Source organism: Camarhynchus parvulus, chromosome Z (genome assembly GCF_901933205.1).
Source record: "Camarhynchus parvulus chromosome Z, STF_HiC, whole genome shotgun sequence".
Taxonomy (NCBI): domain Eukaryota; kingdom Metazoa; phylum Chordata; class Aves; order Passeriformes; family Thraupidae; genus Camarhynchus; species Camarhynchus parvulus.
Genome location: NC_044601.1, coordinates 53,044,223 through 53,067,617, shown reverse-complemented (window position 1 = coordinate 53,067,617; position 23,395 = coordinate 53,044,223). Strand labels below are relative to the sequence as shown.

Sequence of the window (23,395 nt, the reverse complement as noted above, 5' to 3'; positions counted from 1 at the left end):
AATATCCTGTATAACACAGATCTATTTCTGTCCAAATTTCTAATCTTGGTTAGGTTTCTTCACTGGGCATGAGGCTGTTCTCTCCACTAAAGCTGGACACATTACCACCCTGCAGAGAGAGAACATCAGATCATACACCTCCCTCGAGCCATCCTTCCCACCCTCCTCAGGAAGGATATCACTTGGCGTTTATCCACGCTGTAGTTCACCAGCTGTGTTACTGCCATCTTTTGTATTTATTGCTCTGAGTTGTCTAGTTTGCTGCCTCACTGCACATGCTCTCTCTCCTCCAGGGCACTTATGACTACGCTGAATAGGGCAGACTCCCAGACAGCTCTACTTGACATCTTCCTTCCTGGCAGAGGACAAGGAGCACTTACTCCTACTGCTCACTTCTCACTGTTAAGTGAATTATTTGTTCATTTCAGGATTCTTTCTCCAATCTCATAACTATTTCGTTTCTTAATATTTGGTTGAAGTACACATTTGAATATACACATCTAAATAATGAGATTTTCTAAAAAAAAGCTGCTTTAGCCTGAGGTCCCCATCTTCCTCATTTATCACAGGGATTAGGATAGGAACAGATGTGATTGACACCAGCAAACAGTGAGTATGTTACTGACAAAGTAGCTTTCAACATCTGTGTTTAAGTGTTGGGTAGTAATAATCTTTCTCCAGAGTTCTGAAACAAAACAAAATTTAAAAGATTTTGTTGTCTTCTCTCCCAGCACCTGAAAAAACCTGCCACCACTTTTGTACTGTTATCTACTGCCAGCTTCATTCCTGTAGCTTTAAACTAGATGTGATTCCTAGACTTATTTTTTAAAAAGCTTAAGTAATATTTTGAGGTTCAAGTCTCCTTACACCAAAAGGTCAGATACAAAGTAGAAGTTAACATTTTCCTCAAATATGCTGTAGATGTTTCATTACTAATTCCACCAACAAAAACATCCACAGTATTCATTACAACATTAGAAATACTGCCTGGAAAAACACCCATTTTGTGAAAGTTTAGTTAAAACTTTTAAGCTGATATTACTGCTCACATTCTGTGAAGGTTGGGTAGAGTGTCAAAACCTCTTTGCAGATTAAATTAAGACTTTGGCTTCTCCTTAGTATAAGAACAGGGCTACTTTCCATTTCTCATAAGAGTTTTAGAGTTCAGGAGAGCACCTACCAAGAAATGAACCATCATGCTACAGATCACTAAGTTCGATAGTTCCATTTCTTGGCATTCTCCTGAAAAGGGGGGTAAAAACCACCTCTTTGCATGAGCACTTCCCTGCACAATGCAGAACAGAAAGAGGTACAATAATGTGAGCCTGATGAAGGGAAACAGGGGAGGCAGCACAACAAGGAACACTCTCTGCCTTACTTTCCCTGTTGCTTGTCTCTGGTTCCTAGTGGAGATGCTTCCCTTTTTTGACACCCCCTCCAGTCTCTGGTCTCAGTCCTAAATGTCAACAGCACAATATTAGTAACTGTGTGTCAGACTTGAGAGAAAGAAAAATCTATGCCATAGACTGTTTGGGTTTTTTCCTTAAATTACAAGACCTATGTAAGTTACAATTCTTTCTATCTACATTTCTTCCTATTCCATTTTACCCTTTTGTATATTCTACTAAATAATACTTTTAAACCCCCTCTATACCAATGTGACTGCTTGGCTTTCTCATAGCTGTGACCAAGCTTCACTCAGCACTTTGAAAGCCCTTGTCTGGAGTTCCTCCCACTGTCAAAATGCCAACTGTCTTACTCAGACAGTATGTGCATTCTCCATCACTGTACTAAGAAATGTACCCAAAGGGCTGAGGAAGGCACAGTACCAAGTATACAGGGCTAACAAGCAAGTTGCTACAGTTTATTTACTTAAAATACAACTGCACTTGGTAAGAGTGATTTGTACACGTAACAGAGGCAAATGGCGTTCCTCAGATCTTTCCTCAACTGATTTCAACCCCACCAGAACACACACACCTTGGACACATCAAAAAGTGAAGCCAAAAACTGGATGCTGCTCCTTCTTAACATCTGCCCCCACAGCATTCATCTCAGCCAGGAATTACTCATCAATTCAACAACTCAATAAAGTGCATTAACCTGACATTAAACCTTTACAGAGTAAAACCATGGATTATTACTACTATGTTGGCTTTAAAAAGAGAAACAAAAAATTAGCAGTTTATTCCTCAGAATAAGGTTGGGTTCAGAGATAATGCTGATCTGCAATACAAGGCGAACAGTTAATATCAAGTAGAACTCATGACAGATTATGAAGTTCAACAGCATCACCCAAAAAAGTCTCCAATGCTATAAATACACCAAAAAACATAATTAAGATAAAACATGAGCATCTTTTCAAAAAATTTACCAGATAAGAGGCAGTCTTGCTCAGAGCATAATAAAAACCTCTTACAAGTAACCTGAAACTTAAGAGTCAAGTTGAAGTCCACCCTAGGGTCAAACAACAGTTTTAATTTCAATTAGTTGCACAACTAACAAGAGTGGGTCCTAAAGCTTTAACACTGCTGAAAAAGTGAAAAACACATCTACCAATCAACAGTCTTCAACAAGTTTCATTAATCCCCTGATTTAATAATCTCCATCACAGCAGTAACTACATTTGTCCATGAAAACAAACGAAATTAGCTCAGTAAGTGCTTATATTGGTCAATGTAATAGCTGCTGTCAATAAAAGTCTCCCTTCAAAATGCATCCCTTTCATAAACAGCATAAAAGATCAGTTTCTTTTGCCATGAAAGAAATCAGTAAACTGCCTTCAAAGTATGATTGTGCTAATCTGTAGGAGGGAAAGTTTCAGTCAAAACATTGTTACACATGCAATAAGCAGACATTCCCAAAAACATTAAGCCTAATGCCTAATATGTTAAAGCTGGCACAGGAGCAAAGCTACCTAGGTCCCTTTTGGGAAGTCATCATGATTCAGAGGACATTTTGCCACACCAAACCTAGGAATGTTTTGATTCAGCCCTTTTTTGTTGTTATTTAATCTACTTAGAAATCAATGTAACTAGCTACCCAAATATCTTTTGATTGGCTTCAAGGCAGAGAAATTAAGTCCTACAGGCCCCATCATGTTCCCTTCTCTCAAAGAAGGTCCAAAGAGCAGTGCTTATCCCAGAGAAGTGACTTAACCAAAACTCTGTTTACTAACAAACACTTCCCTGTAAGGAACATCAGCATTTCCATTACTTGTTTTGGTAGCAACAAGTTGTGGAGAACTACTTTGTCTCCCAGAAATTCAGTGCAGGCCTTTAGCTGAATTAGAAGTTCTGAACTCTTCTCTCTACATCAGTCCATCATGTAATAGAAACCTACCAGTGGCTTGTGAGCCTTCAGCTGTGGGACAGAACTGCCAAGCAAAGCCTTACCAGGGAACCACAGAAATCTTAGAACAGGGAGCAGACAAAACTCAAAAACTCTGAGGTTGCTCTGTTGTTCTGCTGCTCTGATGAGAAGAATGGTTTTTTCAGAGAGGTTTTCCTTGCTCTGTGCTTCTTCCTCCTCCCATGTCACCTACCCCTGGAGCTAAGGCAAGCTGCATGAATGCCACTAAAGAAACAAGATGACTGGAGGGGAAAAAAAAATCAGTTTGGATGTGAAGTTAAAGAGAAAAGCCAAACTGAACCGGACACCTACAAATATACATGGTTGGAACCTCACTGAAAGAGAAAAGGTATTGACATTAATTTCTCATTTACACTTGAAAAGGTTGGTCTCATGCAGACAACTGAAGACCAAAAATGTCAGGCCAAGTACATTTCTGAGTCTTCCTAGAGCTGCAAGCCATGGACAATGCCTAGTCATGGCTTTTAAATTGCACAGAATTACTATCTAAATATATCTAAAATACTTGGCAAGATAGAAGTATCAGAAAGATCTTCTGGGGTTCCTTAAATGTCATATATAATGAATGTGTGCTGCTCTAGACACTGGCCTAAGCCATCTAGAGAGATTCAGTCTTCTAGACCACTACCAAGACTTGTTTGACCCTAAATCTCAAAAAAGATTTTAATTAAAAAATTGTGGTTCCCACCCAGACAAAGAACAATTTGGAAAATTGAGAAGCATTACATTAAGAAGTGGCATTTGGAAAAGAATAAACACAAATTTCTCAGACATTTCATTTCCTGATAAAAGGTGGTAATGGTAAGATTCAGGCTACAAATAGAATTATGATTCCTAACAGTATTTTTTTATTTTTTAAGATTCCTGAGTTTCTAGCACATCTTGTAAATTTTCATAAAATGTCATAAAAACAAATTCATATTTATGCAACCTAGTTTCTTTTATGTACAAGAAACCTAATAAAATATCTATGTATGTTTTGGTTTTTTTGGGGTTGGGTTTTTTCTCTCTGAAGTTATTTTATACTTCAGGCCTTTTATATTACAGGCCTACCCCAACAAAACCTTTTAGTATTATAATTATTATTATACAGCAACATGTTCAGGCCATTTCTTATTACATTCTGAAGACAAGCAGGCCCATCGTGCAACAAGGGGCATATGCCTAAAAAGAGTCTTACCAGTTAGGAATGAGTATCATGTTTGATGTAGTCTGATTAGACAAGAAAAGTCTACACAAAAGTGTAATTTATCAACTCTAGATGAAATTTTTGTCATCAATTCCTTCATTGTGGATTCTGTCCCTTTCAGTAAAGTCTCCTGTCAGAACATCTATTTTCACTAGACGGGGAATAATCAGAGTTATTGCCCCAAAGTCTTTCATAAGTGAGCTGTGTTCCTCTTGAGGGTATTGAATCTGGAACACACCACTTCCAAAAGCTTAAACCACCTTGGAAAAAGTCTCAAGCCTCCAGTGAGCCAGACCAAAACAAAAAAACATTCTGAATTCAGATTCCAGACTGATCAACTTTCCCTGTCCATCTTGACTAAAGGCACTCTTGAAGAGAGAAACCATTCAACTGGAACCCACTTTCAATTCAGAGAGCTGTAATATTCCATGTCTCATACTCCCTAGATCTATAGCTTACTCTAGCCCTTAGTTTTCAGTAGCTATGGAAAATTCTTCACCTCTTGCATGAAGTGGTTGTTCCAATTATAAAATTCAGCTTCCTGCACGAAGACAAGCAATGAAAATCCATTGTGTAACTCCTATAAAAGTATCATAGCAGAAAAATACCAGAATAGACTGCAATTACTGATATCTAATTTTAAGCTGTAACTTTCACTACAAAAGTTATCTAAAATTATAATAGTCCATACCACTCTTTAAATGTGTAGATTTTCATGTGAATTAGCTCTAAGTCAGATGTTTCTCCATGGCTTTAGAGCCAGGAAAAAACACACCCTCCATTGACTTTATATTACATTGACTTTATATTACATTCAAATCTAAAAATGCATGATAATAACAAAAAAATCAAGCAATTAATCAGATTATTGAACTGCAGCTGGAACATTTCTTTAGAAGTCCAAAAGTGCACAGAGCTGCAATTGTTAGTTCACCTGTACCCGTATCAACCAAGGTACACAGGAAAACTATTGGAAAATTAATTTTCCCAAAGGTGTGCTGAACATATATGTACTTGTCAAAGTGACAAACTTTCCTTAAAAGTGAAACTATACTAGTGATTACTTGTTGTGTCAACCTCCTACTTACTGCAGAGGTCTAATGGAAGCTTTAACGAATAAACAGTAATAGGAAAACCAGAGTAATGCATGTAGAAGTTCTGCACACTCACTTGTTTTAAATTATTGTCTTCCATCCTTAAAACACTTGATATACTTCTGACTGATTAATACATCTTATCCATTAATCAGATAATAAAATACTATCATCATCTTTCACATGGCTTGATCAAGTACTGCAGGGACAAACAAGATGTAGTTTCAGGTTCAAGACTTATTCTGCACCATTTAATTTTGATTCATCAAATCAGCTCAAACCTTACTAAAAACTGGGATACAAGCAGGCTTAAAATATTGTTAGAAAAACCTACTGAAGAATTAAATTGTTCTTTGTCAAAATCATGTGGTCTTTAAAACACTGAGCCTCTTTTCTACAAGCAATTAGATTTTCAGTCTCTGTATCCCATTTTATCCCACTCTTCTTTAATGAGTAATCACATTACTTTCAAGCTTAGAAAAAGCTTCTGAGTCAAAATTAGGCTTATTTTTGTAGAAAGTACATGGTAGCAACAGTCACCAGTTATAGGCGTGTGCACTGCATTACAGTGCCAAGTTTTAACATCACAAGTGTTTAAGCAAGCTGACTAACCCATTCTGAACAAGAGATGTAATCATTCCATAACATTTTGGAAGACGTTTTTCCTCTCTAGTGATAAAAGCCTAGTCGAAATACACTTTTTTTCTGTTCCTAAAGCCAATTAAATTAGCAACACTAGTAGTTAGAGATTAGTTCCAGATTTTCTGTGCAAACAATATCAACAGCACCTTTAACATGCATATGACTATATACATATATATATCTATGGGATTTTGCCTATATAGACTTGCTTCAACTTATTTACAGTGCTTAGCTCTTGGAAGGTATACATTTTACTCCCATCACCAAAGCTCCCTATATATTAGCTACTTACAGAGAAAATGGGCAGGGTGAACCCCACTGTGTAGAGGACAGTGGATGTGATGGTACTGTCATGGAACGGATACTTGATGCTGTCATCATTACAGAAAAAGCCTCTCTGATACGGTTTTATTTTGGCCAAGTTTAGAACACCAAGGGGTAAGCCAGCTGTTGGGGGAAGGAAAACAAAAAACAAAAACAAGAAATACATGTGGTTAAATCAAAAAAAAAAATCATTTCTAATCATGCATGGAGGAAGCTACCAAACATGCATAACTCAAATTTCCTAAGTATCATGCAATGCACACACTTACCAAATTCTGTTTATAGACACTTCTCTTTCAGAACACTACTTCAGAAAGACTCTGAGGTTACCCATTAGGTACAGAGATTAAAAAAAATACAAAGTTCAAAATCTTCCATCTAATAAGGTGAGTTGCCACAAAACTACACCGAACCAAGATTACATTCAAGAAAAAGCCTTTGCCCCTCACATGACTAAAGAGTTATTAAGGGCAGGCAGCCTTTTGTCCCTCCTCCCTCTTCCACTACCCAATGACCTCAGCTTGTATCTAATTTTCCAGCCTTGTTCTATACACTATAATGTGGTCAGTGTTTACAGATAAGACAAAGAATAGCCACAGGTTTTGTCATGGTTAGGGAGTTAAAAAGTTAATGCAAGTAGTTTTCATGCAGGTAATGGGAACAAAAGAACTGCAGGGACTCTAATGGACAATTTGAATGGATTGCACCTTCCAGGTAATGAGATTATACCTTGAGACTGCATTTATACAGTTTTTGTACACTTTAGAAAATTTCTGCATGAAAATATACAAGTTATTAACATCGCAGCTGAAACCTCGGTACAAATTACAGTTCTCCGAATTTACACACTGTGATATATTACCAATTCCCTCTCTTACAAGTCAACTTGCATTATACTGACAGTCATGCAAAAGAAGCCACTAAGACTTCTGATATTCAGGTCTAACTTATTTCTGATAAGAACCACCTGCCATGTAATACACATATGCAGGAGCCATAAGCTCAGGAAATCCAACTTCTTTTTATTTTACTTCGTCATAAAATCTAAGGTTTGAAAGGACCTCCAAGATCATGAAGTCCAGCTTTTAACCAAATAACACCATGCCCACTTTCTCTCTTTCCTGTGATCCACTGAGTAAGCAATAGATTAGAGCGGATAAATTACATAACGTTAAATCCCCAAACAAAACAAGATTTTGTTTTAAACCATGGTAAAAAAGGGAAGATAACTATTTTCCCCAACATCCATGAAATATGCAATTCTGCAAATAGACACTCTATATGTAAATTAGAGGGTGAGTGCCATTACTGAAACAGAAAAGACTCCACAGTATATAAACAACCTGCTGTACTGAGAACAAAAAACTTCTCAAAGAAGTTAACGTGATGAGTGATTCCTTTGACTTCTGGTGACACCTGTTGACTACCAGGTAAGTAGCTTAAAGGTGTTTTAAGTACACTTATTGCTATATAATTCATTAGAAGAAAAGACATATGAGTGAAACAGCAGGAACAGAGTGATAAATCCAGGTCCCTTCTTTGGGCTGCTGAGTTGCTGTGTAAAGGCTTGTGAAGGGCATATTGAAACTGTACATGGTAGGTAGCACCCCAGCTTTCAAATCCTCTTCCTCACAAGGAAGCAGTTTGGGAGTATTTAAAATCCCCTTAGGGAGCAGAGGGAAGTTTTTTCCACAAATCATCTGAAACATGAAAACTGTCCACATTACTGATGCTTACCATCCCATATAGAAAAAGTGAACCAAAATACAAGAGGCATTAAGCTTATTCAACTTCAAGCACAAAGCTTTTCATTATGTAGCATGGCATACCATTGAATCAATTACATCTCAAAGGTCTCTCGCCTTCCTTCTGCTTTAATGATGGAGAGAAGAGCTAAAGCTTGCACAAGTGGCAGACAGAAGCAGATGAAACAGAAATGCAGCCCTTCAAACATGAAGGGGGCTACACTGAAGAACTCAGAAAGTTCACTCTGACCAAGGGATTGCTGTATGACTGCATGCATGGAGCCAAGTTTCAGCTACTCTCAAGGCCATGGCAAGATTCCACTAACATAACGTAGAGTCCATGCTTCCTGTCTCTACTTCTGCTGTTGCATACCCAGCAGGATGATGGAGTGGTAATCCCATTACCTATTCGATACAATCATATCTTCTCAAACAGGTCACCAGATTTTCACATACGGAAATATCACGTGCTCATGATTAACTTAAGCAGCAGCTTGTGTTTTGCATAAGTGGACTACTTCACAGACATAAATACCCGTCTTCCACAAAAAGCTGCTACAATCCAATATCAAGAACATATAATGAACTTTTGACCTGGGAAGGGGGGAAATGAAAAACAGGAGATAAAGAGGTCAGATGAGAACAGTTTCAAAGTGACTGCAAAACTCATTTGTATCGCCTACATTAAAAGAATACAAAAAACCCCTGAATTTAGTTATACATCTTACTGTATAACTAAATTATTACAGCCCATTTCCATTTTTTTCATTACTGTTAAACTCTTACTGTAATCTAAATGATGCACTGCTTTCCAACAGTGGACTAGAAGATTTTGTGAAGTGATATTCAGGTGATCATTAACCTACCCCAAATAGTGGCAGCATTTTTACTGTTGCCCATTTTACAGGGAGAGAAGATGAGACATAGTACATGTAAGCAAACAGTCCTGAACTTTTTCACTGTAAGCAGAAAAAAACCCCACCACTAATGTACATACCAGGCCAGTATTGCCATCAAAGGTGCCAAGCATTTCCACGACCTTTAAGCAGGCTGAACTTCTGAGGAATGTACTTATGCTCAGTCAAATTAGCTTCTACAAACTGGAACAAAGAGTGATCAAGATCTCATGCAAGATCACCAGGCTAAAAGGCAATCCTGTAGATTGTGGAGCAGCTCTCATGTCTTATTCTCTGCTCAGTAAACCTCCTTTTCCTTTACACCTAGCCAGTACCAGCAGTAACCTCAAGGCGCTCTTCTGAACCACGCAGCTTTGTACCTTAAGGGATCATAATGGCTTAGTTGTTACTCATATCCTATAAAGCATGACCGTCAGCTGTAAAAAGACTTATTTGAAGTCACCCATCATTCAGACTGGAACATAATAGAATTGGATTTCATCTACTCTCTGGTAAAAATTGTGCAGTGTATCTTGTCAAGAACTAGCGACTAACAGATTCCGCACTGTTTTGCTAGGTAGTAGCAAGAAACAGACAGCTGTCCTCTGACCTTTCTCTCCCCTTTAATTATAAAGAGAAAACAACCTGGTCACTCCAGTGCTGTGTGACTTACGAAAGGACAGACTTCTGCAATGCTCACATAAATAAATAGCCTCTAGCTAACCCATGGACCAGGCTGGATGGGGCTTAGAACTACGTAGTCAAGTGGAAGGTGTTCCTGCCCATGGCAGGCGTACTGGAACAAGATAATCTTTAAGATTGCCTCCACTCAAAATATCCTATGGTTTTATAACCCTGAAAGCTACAGATGTAGTAATAAAGTTGATCAGGAAAAGACACTCAAAAGATTTGAAGCCTTTGCCTATGAAAGAAAAGTAAACAAGTTTCATACACATGAATAAGAAAAAAACCAACCCACAGTAAAGAGGAAGACAAAGGCAGGAACCATGCTTGAATTACTCAGCAGGGATTGCAGGGACAGAACAGCCTTTAAGTTTTGGGCTAGAACTGTTAGAACATGGCAACACACATTTGAACAGTTACATGAGTTATGCTGAGTTCACAAGAAGTTTCCAACTCTTAATTTGTAGGTCCAAGCCAGTTGCCGTGTAGTTTCCACTGACAACCTACAGTAATTCACAGTAATATACACAGCCTTTGGGAACTATTTGATCACATCTACCTGGATGACACAGCATAACAAACGCCTCTAAGAAGGGAAGGAAGGGAGGTCCAGGCTAGGAGAATAGGGAGGAAGTCCATATGAGAATGATCCTCCACCCACAGAAAATATGTTAGAATGTTAAAAGAATGTTAAAAATAAAACACCAGTACCCAAGGGGATAAAGTGAATTTTCTTCCCCAAAGAAAATCTGCTTAATCAAAAATATCAGTTTACTATATTTTAGTGGGGTTTTTTAAGACTAAACAAAAAATAAATAAATTTTTTATAAATAAATTCATAAAATTTATCCTACAAGTGGAAGTGATGAGTACCAATCCATCATCTTTTCACAATGTGTTTGTAACACTGCACTACTGTTCTGATCTGTGGCATTCATCACACTGGCAATTTCAGAGTTAGATGCTTAAGCTTGGAGTCAGATTCTGAAGACTTCCAGGTGTCCATACAGCTTTGGCAGCAAGCTGCCAGTTTTTCTTAAACAGGAGAAAAGCATTTAGAGCCAAATTAGCGTCTTTTACAACAGTTGCCATAAATATTAAGATCAGGAAAGAATATTATTGTTTTATATCTAAAAGGAAAGAAACTCTTAAAGTTTCTAACCACTTCAGCAATACAGTACTACCTAGTTCTCAACCAGATGCAGTGCTCACAAAACTTGGCTCAGTTTTCAAGACCACCTAGACTGTCCTGTCCCTCCCCCACCTCTGGCCATTCCCCACTACCCCTTTCTTGCCTTGGCATTAGTTTTCACACCAACCTGTCCAAAAAGACAATCCCATGCCCACACAACATTGTTTTTTCAGAGGCATATGCTCATCTGGCCAACTGAATTACTCTAAGAGCTGGCTTAAAGGACAGAGTAAGAACATGTAGCCAAGGGTTCATACCTTGGTCATGAACCATTATGACAAAGGACATAGGACAGACTGGGACAGATCAGCTTCAACACCTCAAGAAACTGCATCTTAATCAGTGGTGCTTCCTTCTCCACAATTTTAAATAGTACAAAGGAATGCATTGTATTTTGTAAACACAGGTTAATTAACCCATTTGGCCTCCTTATCTGTGCAAGCGACTGAATCTCCACTTGAGGTTCTGTGCAAACTCATGCTGAATTGCTGTTTCAAGACCTCCAAGGCAATATTACTCTGTACTCCTATCTGGTCTTCAATCAGGAAGTTCTCTTCAACAAAGCATATTATCATCTAGGAACTGGGAGAAAGGCAGTTACCCCTAAGGGATACTACAGCAAATGAGAACATTCTAGTTTTATCACTAATTAAAGCTTTTTCTTCATGCTGCAATGAACTCACAAGTAAATGTTAATTAAGAGAACCTGTACTGGACTAACATGAGACAGAAAACTTTTTATGTTTCTCTACACTTACCCTGAAGAATATGATCAACACATTTTGCACTTGATATACTGACAAAGTCAGCCTCAGGTTTTGTAAAGAAATACACAGTTTATAGTTTAGTTAAGGAGTGCCAAAAATAATTCTACCTGTACCAAAGAAACTACAAAACACATCAAATTATATCCTGAAAACAGATGAGCAACTTTTTACAGCTTACATTCTTATTAGGCAGATGATACTGTTAATAATCCCACAGAGTCATTTCAAGCTAAACCTATACAGCTGTCAATTACTACCGACAGCAAGAGAGAATTTAAGATATCCCACTCTTTCGCATGTGTTTTTGCTTTTATTTTCAGACAGGACAACCATGTTGGGTTCACTCTTCATTTTTCAATGTACAGGCTGGTGTGAAGAAGTAGGCAAGAGATTTAAAGAAACTCAGGTCAACTTCATGCTACTGGAGAGAGTTTGGAAACATCTGTAAAAGGTACTGCTCTCTGCAGAAAAGGAGACAGGCTGAAATTCTTTTTCTATGAACAGTCAAGAGAAAGAATCAACACCTTTTAAAACAGGAGGTTCTGGGAATACAAAAAACTACCAAGAGAAAGAAGAGATTAAAATAATGAGAAAGCATTTAGACTTTTGATAACTACAGGTAAAGAGTGTACAAGCGAAAAATCAGTGCACTATTTGCAGTAGCTGAGACTACTAAGTGGGTAGCCCACAACTTACCTCCCAGCCACTTTAAAGAACTTTATCTTGCTTTTCTACACTAAGGAATGTGAAGTATTTCTAATACCAGCAAACTGATTGTTCTGATAATGCCAGAAGCTGTGATAGGCTTCAGTAAACAGGATACATGTATTTAAAAGCATGAACAACATTCTAATCTCTCCTACAACTCTACTTGCAACTTTATGCTACATACATTTTTATTTGTCCTCTAATCTATGACTTGGCCAGCAGAGAAGACAGATCAGCAATTGAGCAAGTTCCTTGCCACTTTTTGTTATGCCAGGAAAGGGTGATGGAGGCAGGAAGCAAAGGAAACCTTCCTCTGAGCTCAAATGGCCTCAACACAAGCGTGCAATTTCCAGTCCAGTCATTCACTAAGACAGAACTACATCATATTACAGTTTCTCTGCATTCAGCACTCTACTACATGGGAGCACTAATTTAGTTATCTATAGCCCCAATTAATTAGAACATGTCAAGACTCTTATTTAAAAACATTAGCATGGACTAGTGTATTCTCCCTTGTATCTACATTTCAATTTTAAAAACTGCCTTTACAAGCACTAAATACAGGTTACTCTAAAACCCATGCAATTGTCTCTGCTGTGAGCACTTAGAGAAGTGCAAATGCAAATTTAAAAAATGCAGAAACAAGACAGTAATATATTCTACCCTGCTCTATTACTTAGAGAAACATACACCAGACAAGTGAGCCAACTGCAGGTAGCAAGCAAAGACTGTGCCCTGGGCTCTGCTCTGGTCAGGGGAAGAGAAGGCTGAAGCTGGTCCAGGGATGGACACACACCTGGAAGTCATCAGCAGTTCATTCAGTGTCCCATTACTGACAGACCTGAAAATATTAAAGACCCCAGACTAACAGCTACAAGACACTGTGGGGTGCAGAGGCAGAGAGGGACGGAACAGGGGAGGTCAGCAGTTCTCTGCACTGCAGTGCTCCTCAAGGGGTTAGTTAGTTATGGGAAGAATCCAATACTCCAATCCAATACTCTGGCTGCAACCAGAATAAAGGGTGACTTCCCTCCTGTATATAATCCCTCCTGTGCAGGAGAAATTAATATTTCCTCACTGCTTGCATTACATGTTCAGCATCAAATTCAGTTAAAGGCTTTGATGGTACTGTATGGAGAATTAAAAACAATCTACATGCCCTCAAAGATGTAGATTTCTGCACACAATCCACCTAAATCATGCCACTTACAGACCAGGAGGACAACACAGCCAAAGAAATGGAACTATCAAGGTCAGCTGCTCGGCAAGACAGGGAGGGATTTGCTTTTTTTTAACATAGATGACACCAACTCCGAATGTCATTCAAGACTACTTCTCTTTTAAGCACCAGAAGTTGTAACTATTTTCCCATTTTAATCTTTGCTTTGTGGGAGTGCACAACAGGAGGCTTTCAGAGTATTTCAGCTATAACTACACACCCTAACTTGAAATACCATTCAGTCTCTAGGAATATAATAGGCAATTAGTTGACAGGAATGTAAAAGCTCATTTTCCAATGAGTCCTACAAGCATAACAGTATTTTATTTAAACAGTCTTTAACAAAGTCATCAGTGCTACAGAGGGACTCAGAATTTCCATGACATTGTGTACCCTGTCATACACCACGTCACTTTACACTGCACACACTGCTGCATGCCACCATATCTAAGAGAACAGAACTTCATTTTCATGCAAGACTGAAGTCTGTAGTGTCTAATGGCACATTGTAAGAACAAACTCTATAGAAAGCTCAATCTAAGCAGATTTTAAAGGGAAAAGAGACCATACCCATATATTCTTGAACTATCAGAGCAGTTCTGTTTTGTACTGATTCTGAGAGGAGACTGCCCAGAAAGTCCATTATTTCAGAATCTGGAAAAAATATTTATACAACATTGCTCTTGACACTTGAGTACAATAAACAATGCCACAGAATAGGAAGTTTTACATATAACAGACCAGGTGCTGCTTTCCATTTGTAGTAGAAGTTACCAGCATTAGATTTGTGATCTCAAGTTTCTATGTATTAAGGTATATAATTTTCTAGTGTTGATGATTGGACTCTAACATTTAAAGAAGAGATGGGAAGAATGAAAAGAGTGTGCATGCAGAAATAGTGACCTGAATTCCAGGATCTCCACTAGTGTTAGACCTAGCCATTATATTGGCTTGGAGTATTTTAGCTGAATATTAGTACTGCAGCATAGGCTTACCTAACAACATAAAACTGAAGCCCAGTTTCCACAAGTCAGCAAAAAACTCACTCAATGGAACATTAAGGAAAGCACACACTAAGTAAAATAATGACTAAGATGATTTTTGGAATTTAATAGAGCATAGTTTCTGACTATTTGGCAGGCTTGATTTCACTGTCTGCCTTCTGTACCCCTTAAGGGCCATCAGCTTGCTGCGTATCAGAAGTTTTCCCTGGTTATAATTAGCAGTTTATTCTCTCAGGTCTCTCCACCACCAGCTTCCAAACCACCCCTTCAGCTTAAAATAAGCACAGCTCACTGCCCTTTCATGCCTCAAAACAAGGCAGACAAATTTAGACATATGCATTTTCCTTAACATCCCAGTAATCCAGTTTCAGAAAATACTGCACCTATTGCTTAGTTTCAGTGACTTAGTAACATAAGACTTCTTGGCAATAACAGAACTAAGTTAAATGGACAAAAATCCACTAATATTAATTTGAGGTAAAAATGCCACTGTATTCTACAAGAGGCAGAAGTCATCTGAGATGCAGAAATTTGATATGTAATTCCTTCTACACTTAGGCAAAAACTGAGCATAATTCCTGTTTGGTACAGTTTTCTCCTTTCCTAGGAAAGGGATCACAAAAAATTGTGATCCTTCTTCCAAATTAGGCATGGCTAAGTAACAAACTGAAGCAACCTTATGAGACCCAAGGAAACCCCACACAGCTCCTCTGAAACCTGCTTATTTAGCAGAGGTAAAAAAAAGGAGAGGAGGCACTAAAATCTAGGCTATGTCTAGAAAATCCATTGTTTCCTCAGCAGCACCACAGACATAACGGTGTACTGATATGGCTCACCCTTACCTTTTGCTTCATTAAGCAGCATCTGGGGGATAGACATTCCAAGATGTTGTCCTGATCTGACACACCTGTATTTTCTAATCTAAAATTTTTTAAATCCTTCATTTTCCTGTTGCCAAATATCAAGACACCACATGAATGAGAGATGCCAAAATGAGCTAAAGTACAATACAAGTAAAACTGAAGTGCCTTCCCAAACTTCTGAGTCAGACCACTTCTCGGCCACAGCTTTTTAAAGATTAGTCAATACAGTCTATAACAGAACAAAAGCAGCCTGTTCTTGTACTGGTCATTTCCTCTAACTAAATATGGTAACAGAAAAAGTGTTGGTAAGTACACTAGAAAGTTTCAACATTACCTTTCTATATCACAATTTGTTAAAGAAGTTTATTTGGGTCAATTTTTGGCTTTCACACAAACAAGCAGTCTTGATTTTAACAGCTCTATCTGACTGTATGAGAAGGATTAATGCACCAGAGAATCTGGCAAAAGCAGAGCAAAAAACACAAAGCAGGTTTATCAATAGACAGTTTTGGTTCTGTACCTTTGAGATCAGTCTCCTAGCTTGAAAAATTAAAATTCCTCCCAGAAAGTGGGTCAAGTCATTAGTAGTCAGTTGTTAAATAAGAGGAGACAGGCATCAGATCCTTAATATAAGTAGGATAATTTTTTTAGTTTTAAAATTGCAGGATTGAACTGTTCTGGCTGGTAAATTGATTATAAATCTACTCAGAGGAAGGACTGAGAAATTTATTGTTACAGCTGAAGTGACTATCTGTTTTAGTGGAGGATGCCCCTATTCATGATGGGGGGCTAAAACTACATGGTCTTTAAGGTCCATTCCAACACATTCTATCATTCCATGACTAGTGTTTTTTGATGTAGTGGCAATAATACAGATTTCTAAAAAAAAACCCCAAAACATTTGCAGAAAGTATCCTAAGGAAATCCTGCTTCTTCAAAATAGCTTTAAATTATTTTAATTCTTGTCATAAAACTAGCTGTTTGCTAGTCATCCATTATCTGCATTTCTAGCGTCTGCAGATTTTTCAGTTGTTTTCAATCAACTACTTTACCTGAATAAAACCTAAGAATTATGAGTTTCTTTTGCAGGACAGGGGATAAGGAAGAGAAGTACCCTCACCAAACCAAGCAGATACAGCAATTAATCAATCTCATTTTAAAGCCATATTCCTGTGGGTGGCATATCTTGCCAATAGGCTTCTATGCAATTCTGTTCAGCATTTTTTTCTTTTTTCCTTCATCCAAGGTGATTTTGCTTTAATTCTCCTGGACTAATTCTGGAAATAGGATTATCAATTGTGAGGGATAGTAAATCCAAGTCAGTTGGCATACTACAAGACTCAAGTTCTCTTCTCATTGGGTACTTCCAAGAGCCAGGTCACCTCTTTGTGCTACCTGCCTTCCACTGCTGCAACAGTCACAGATAGAGGATTATCACAGCTTAATCCCTTCATCAGCAACAGTGCTCCTACATGAAACTATGCAGTAGCAGGCAACCAGTAATCAACTCTTTACTTCCCCCCACCAGGGCTGTGATTGTGCAGCCTTCAGACCAAGCTGCTTTCAGTCAGTATCAGTTCATGCTGCCTAACCCTTTAAAGCCAGGAGGCATGTTGCATCAGCTCAGTACAGCATAAACAAGCACTCAAGCAGTACAGAGAGGAGGCAGGAATTCTTCAGCTATGAGGGATTAGCTATTTTATAACTTAATTTTAGTGTGACACTTTATTTTCCACATGAAGTGTCAAAAGCCCCTCCTCGCAAAGGTCACCACCCCCATGTAAAAAAGCTGCAAGAGCCCTTCTGACTGTTTAAGACTATGGAAAAAAAATCACCAGGACTCAAGCAGCTGGTAAGGAACCCAAGAGCTGATAAGCATCCTGCTCTACTATGCCAAGAGAAAACAATATAGTCCTGAGTTCACAATTTGCCTATTGGGAAGGCACCGGAAGGTGAACTAGGATTCACCTATTGCTGTAAAAAAGTAAGTGCAAGAACTCCTGGTTTTATGTCAGAAGTTAGTACAAGATACACAACAGCAAAATCTGGCAGAACATGAACCAGACTGCTGACTTTGAATAGTGTTTATTAACTAATTGATCTCTTACCTAAAGTTTTCTGCAGGCTTCTGATCAAGAGGGAGTGAGTCTCTGGTAAAGCATCTTTCTTTATGTTGGGGAAAATAAAAAGTGACTAAAGTGACTGTTGCAAAGAAGAAAGCATATTAGGAGAGGGAAGATTTTCCCAGTTTCAAGTAACAAGTATGTCTCCAATTAACTGAGAGTGTCAACTTAATAAGTACAGGTCATGGTACCTGGTGGAGAATGTCACCGAAGACAAACTGCTCTTTCACATGTACCTGTTACAGCTTTACAATGTATTCATGAACTAGAAAAAGTATTTAGCATCCACATGATGTGGAAAATACAAACGGTGACACATATGTCAGTGAGTCACAAATAATAGCGGAGGAGTTTTTATTTGAACTAGGGCAATCAGGAAGTGCTAACCCACATAGAAGGAGCCTTCCCTGACTGCACAGCAATACCTTAATTGTCACCGAGACTGCAGCCTCCAGCGACAGCACAAGTAAACACTCCCAAGAGAGGAGAACAGCTCTGAATGCAAAACAATATGCAGGGTGTGCAGGGTGGTCCAGCCATCCCACCCCCACAGGTCACACCCTGCAAAAGAAAACTCACTCCGTCCTGTATACATGCATCTGCTGTTTAGCATGTTGTCATTATCACAAAACATTCCAGCAGTCTTTAAACAGCAAGCTGAAAGCAATGTGAGAGTTTACTATTTCTAGATTCAGTACACATGTCCTTCTGTTTGGAAGGACGGAAGTCCTTCCCTTACTCAGAGGTAGTTTCATTAAAAAAATAATAATTATGGTAATGTATAAATAAGACTGCCATAATCTCACCTTCCCCACAGTCACAGGGTAGGACATGGAGAGGAAGAAAAAAGTAAATAGAAAAGTGAGTAGAGCAGCAAGGGCTTAATTCTTTAGAAGGCTTCAGTTTTTCTCATCTTGGGTTGGACATATTCTTGCATTACACCTGCAATCCCATATGGAGAAGTACACTCCCCAATTACTTATTATTATAAGTAACAAGCTTGTCAGTATTATTATAAGTAGTAGGCTTGTCAGTAATTGCATAGTCAGACAAGGGACTAAAGTAATACAGTTGTGTTGTATTGCACCCCTGCACTCAAGTTAGGCATGAATTTCAACAAGTACAGACCAGACGAAAGTCGTCCCAGAGTTGTCACAGAAAGTGTTTTCCTTAGGGCTCCGGTCACCTCTGCAGAGCTTCCTTTAATCTTTGTCTTTCTGAGAGTCTGATCTAAAGATAAATGTATTTAGCAGTTCTTCCACTGATTGCAGGAATATTGTCATGTGTTTCCCAACTTTGTTCTTTAAGCGTCGTTTACGACGAACCTTAATGAAAAAGGAACCTCATTGCAATCAAACAAACAATGGACCTGTAAGAGTGGCACAGAGTGTATATGTGTATATATAGTGCCTAATGAAAACACCACTTGCAAGCTAACTAATTAAGCTGTTCTAATAAGCTGTCATTTTTTGCATGACAATTTGGAAGTGTAATAAACCATAAGAACCAAGCCTCAGCGTCTACCTGTGAAAAACGGTTTTACTACTGTTGAAAATGCCAATCTCTGCCATGCTATATAAAACATCTATCAGTAAACCTAGGAGAGACAAGTAACAAGAGGTGTGAGGGAGAAGGAAATCCTGCAGTCCAGGCCACTCATGTTTTCCAGTGCCAGAAGCAGCTGAGCACTGTCTACTGGAGCATGGGGAGTAAGGCAGGTGCTGCCTGCAGCACTGCAGAGCTGCATGTGGACATGCAGCACACACACACACACCCAGCACTGCAGATCAGCATACATGGAATGCAGATACAGCCTCCTCACACTATTTGAGGACAGATACTGCAGAAACCTGCAGCTTTCACTTTTTTTTAGATTGCGGAATATAAAGATAATTTAATGCTGAAACACCAGTGTTATTTTTAGAACAATTATCATGCTGGTAAGAGGGAAGGAGTTGTTTTCTCAGGGCATCAAAAACTGCTTTCCCTGAATTTTCTCTCCTTTAGTGGGTAAAAAGGCAAATGGAGAGATCTTCCTTAAGGATAATTAAAATAAACTTAGACTTGAGTCTCAGGGAACCAAATTGGGCTAATTTTAAAGATGTTTTTACCTCCTACTTCCCCCCCCACCTCCTCCTCTTTGATGTCTTTCTTATTCTGTTACCTTGGCTTCATCTTAAGCATGTCACATCCTTCAATAAGTCTGTCTAAATCAAACGACACACACGCAAAAAAATCACAGAATAGCTCTTTTTTCCCTTCCCTTTCCTTTGAAAGATTTATGCTGGGAAAGTTGAAACCACACAAAAATGGCTTGACTAAACCTGGAGCAAGTAAGTCAGACACACAGTAAGAATCATGCATTTCCACTGCAGTGAGTTCATGGGTGTGTCAGATCACTGCAGCTCCAAGTGGTATGCTTGGATATCACTTAGGCTTCAAGTCCAACATTACCGAGACAATAAAACTAATTTTTCTTCCCCATCTGCTTTGGAGAAGATATAAACAGGAAGAAAGAGGAGAAAAAAGAAAAGCTCTGTATTAAGTGACAAGAGTTACCTTGAGGATTCTGAGGATGCTACTGGTACCCCTTTTTGTGGTAGCATGGGCTACCACACCAAGATTGAGGGTTCAGTCCTCAACTGAAACTGGTCTTCATCGTTTTTAAACCTTCAGCTCTGCAGGAGGCCTTGTAGTCTTTGCAGTGGAGATACTGAGTATCATTTATCCATACCAGCAAGTCACTTTATCTGGGCAGTTACCTCTGTCATTTGAGCACATACCAAAGTGCACAGGCAGGGGGAAGGGCAAGGGAAAAACTGAGAGTTAAAGTCCACAAACAACAGGAAATAATTTTTTTTTTTTTTTACAGTAAAAAAGTTAAACAGGCCAGTCACAGGTAAGACCTATGTTCTTCTAAGGACCACAGCCACATGAGAGGCAGGCAGAAGAGGAAGAGAACTTGGTCCTACACCCAGTATCTTTCCCATTCTGCAAATGGAAAATCTTTTTATCTCAGCTAGAGTTTCACTGAAACCTGTAACTCAATGTGTTTAAAGTTGCAGGTGTCAGGGAACTTCATATTATGCACTGCCTGCAGTTTTCAGACTTTTCAGGAAGTAAACAAGCCCAAGGGAAAATAAAAAGTCTGGCAACCCTCCAGCACACTGAGGTACCAGATAAGTGTATCTGTGATCCAAATGCTACACAGGGTGAGGAGGAGAGAAGGGAAAGGTTCGCAAACTGCTGTTACACTGCAGGACAAGGTCACAAACCTACCCTCCCAGGTAATGATTTGGGACAGTGAAACCCTTATCCTTTCAGGTAGGTAGATGACCATCAAGGTGTACACTTCTGCAGCCTTACTTTCCATATATTTTGCTTTCCTTGATTACTCAAGATTACTTGCAATATACCCATATGCTTCATGCAGACCAAACCATGTGTATAGTGCAAAATTTTTGTCTAATTATAAAGATTTTGTAATGACAATTATCCAGACAGACAAAACTGTTTCACTCACCATAAAGACAGCATGAAAGTCTAAGACTCACAATAGTAATTTGATAAAACTCCTGACCTGAAAAAAGATTGCTCCCAGTGGATTACATGGATCCACTATCATTTTGCAAAAGCTCTCTCTCCTGTAACATTACCTCAGAGCAATGTATCATTCATTATAATTTTGCTTTTTAATGGCATTTAGCTACAGGTACCATTGCTATTTGAAGCATCCAGCAAGAGGAAAATGTCATTATGCTTATACTGATGCTACAAAAAATACTGATCAGCCAAAATATTCAGCCAAGCAGAAATTCATGAGCTAGGCCTGAACACTATCCACTGAACATGACAAGAAAGTGCTTATATTACTGAAGTAGTGACATTATTTGCTTAAGAAGCAAACATCCAAAATCAGCACTTCCTAAGACCAAAAAGTACATCTCCAGAGCGTAAAGACACTCCCAGGCTCCCAACACTGAGAGGTGCCACTTTACGAAGTGAAACTGCCCCTTCTCTGATCGGCAACTGACACCATTGCTCTTTACACTGTCTCATTATATAAAAGGTGAGTTAATGCAAATTGGCAGGACACAAAATAGTTTCAATAGAGACCGAAATAGAATAAAGCAGTTCTGGGAAGCCAATATCTGGGCTGGCCAGGACAAGCATTGCAGCGCTGTGGCAGTGTGCTGTGGCTGTGTCGGTTCAACCCCTGGCCATCACCGAGGCACGGCTCCTGTCCGACACCCGTCCCTCCCTGCCGCACACGGACACGAGGGCGCAGACACCGCGCTCTAATGAATGCCTCATTCCGCTTCCAGCCTGCAGCTACAGCGGAGGCTCGGTGACACCGCATTCAGCTCAAGCCTTACAGCGAGCCCCTGCCCTGCTGCCGAGCGCCGCCGTGCCTCTGCAGCACCCGGGATGGATGAGGCGTGTTTCCGTGATGACGGCCCCTTCCAGGACAGCTTCCCGACTCGCTCGGGATAACAAACACATCCCAGGCTGCAGGTATCTACCAGACAGCTACCTCTCCAGCACTGGCTTTTGCCACAACCCCTTTTCATCTGACAGAGGTGGTTACGGAAGGAAGAGTAAGGACATCAGAGAGAAGAGGGAGCTTCAGATGTCAGTGGATAAGCTGCAGCAGCTCCCTCCCCCCGGGGCTTTCCCTTCCCCTCCCGGCCCACGGCAGCGACCAGATCCCCCCGGTGCGGGCGCGGAGCGGGAGGCGAGGGAGCGAGCGAGGGGCGGCAGGCACGGCGGGGGCTGCGGGCCAGCAGGAGCCCCGCTCCGGGAGGTGCCGGCGCGGCGGGGAGGGGCAGGCGAGCATGCGACCAGCGCGGTGCCGTGCGGGGGGGAGCGCGGCGCCCCGGGGGCGGCTCCCCCGCTCCTCCGCGGCCCCCGACCTACCCAGCAGCACGCAGAGCACGTCCAGCGCCACGAAGGGCAGCCGCGTCCTGTCAAACATGCTGGCGGCGCCCGGCGGCAGGCGCGGTGACAGCCTCGGCCCGAGGGGCGGGAGCGCGGCGGAGGCGGCAGGGAGGGGCTGCAGGCGAGGCGCTCGAGAGAACGGCCCCCCGCGCTCCGGGCACCGCTGAGCAGCCGCCGCCGCCCGCACTGCGCTACTGCCGCCGCCGCGGGCCCCGCGCGCCTTTAAGGCCGGGCGCGGGCGGCGGGAAGGGCGGGCGGCGGCGGCGGCGGCGGCGCCTCGGACCGCCCTCAGTGAGGCCCCGCCCGCGGCCTCGGCCCCAGCCCGCGCCGCCAATCGCGCCGCGCAACGCGCCGCGCCGAGTAGGGCTGCGCAACGCCCGCGCGCCGAGCGGGGCCCCGCGCAATGCCCGGGCACCGACCTGCCCTCACCTGGCCGCCCGGCCCGGCCCGGCCCGGCCCCGAGGGCGCACGGGCCGTGGCTGGGATCTGGGAGGGAGAGGGTCGGTCCTCCGCGGAGAACACGGGTAGATATTATTATTATAATATTATAATATTATAATATATTATTATAATTATTTATTATAAGTAGTAGTACACAAGGAAAAAGCTGTTGCCACGTCTGGAATCACAGAATC

General features: G+C 40.6%; 1 protein-coding gene across 2 annotated transcripts in view; it reads right to left on the bottom strand.

The window, feature by feature from the left end:
• PLPP1 (phospholipid phosphatase 1) overlaps window positions 1-22,928 on the bottom strand; it is a 65,281-nt gene extending 42,353 nt beyond the window's left edge. The window contains exons 1-2 of one of the 2 annotated variants that reach the window (XM_030969097.1): window positions 22,740-22,928; window positions 6,590-6,744 (exon numbers count right to left, since the gene is read on the bottom strand). In XM_030969097.1, coding sequence (XP_030824957.1) covers window positions 6,590-6,744; window positions 22,740-22,797 — 213 coding nt within the window. In that variant the 5' untranslated portion in view covers window positions 22,798-22,928. The remainder of the gene's footprint in view (window positions 1-6,589; window positions 6,745-22,739) is intronic. The other variant, XM_030969098.1, reaches the window with a different exon arrangement.
• Between the last annotated feature and the right edge of the window lie 467 nt (window positions 22,929-23,395).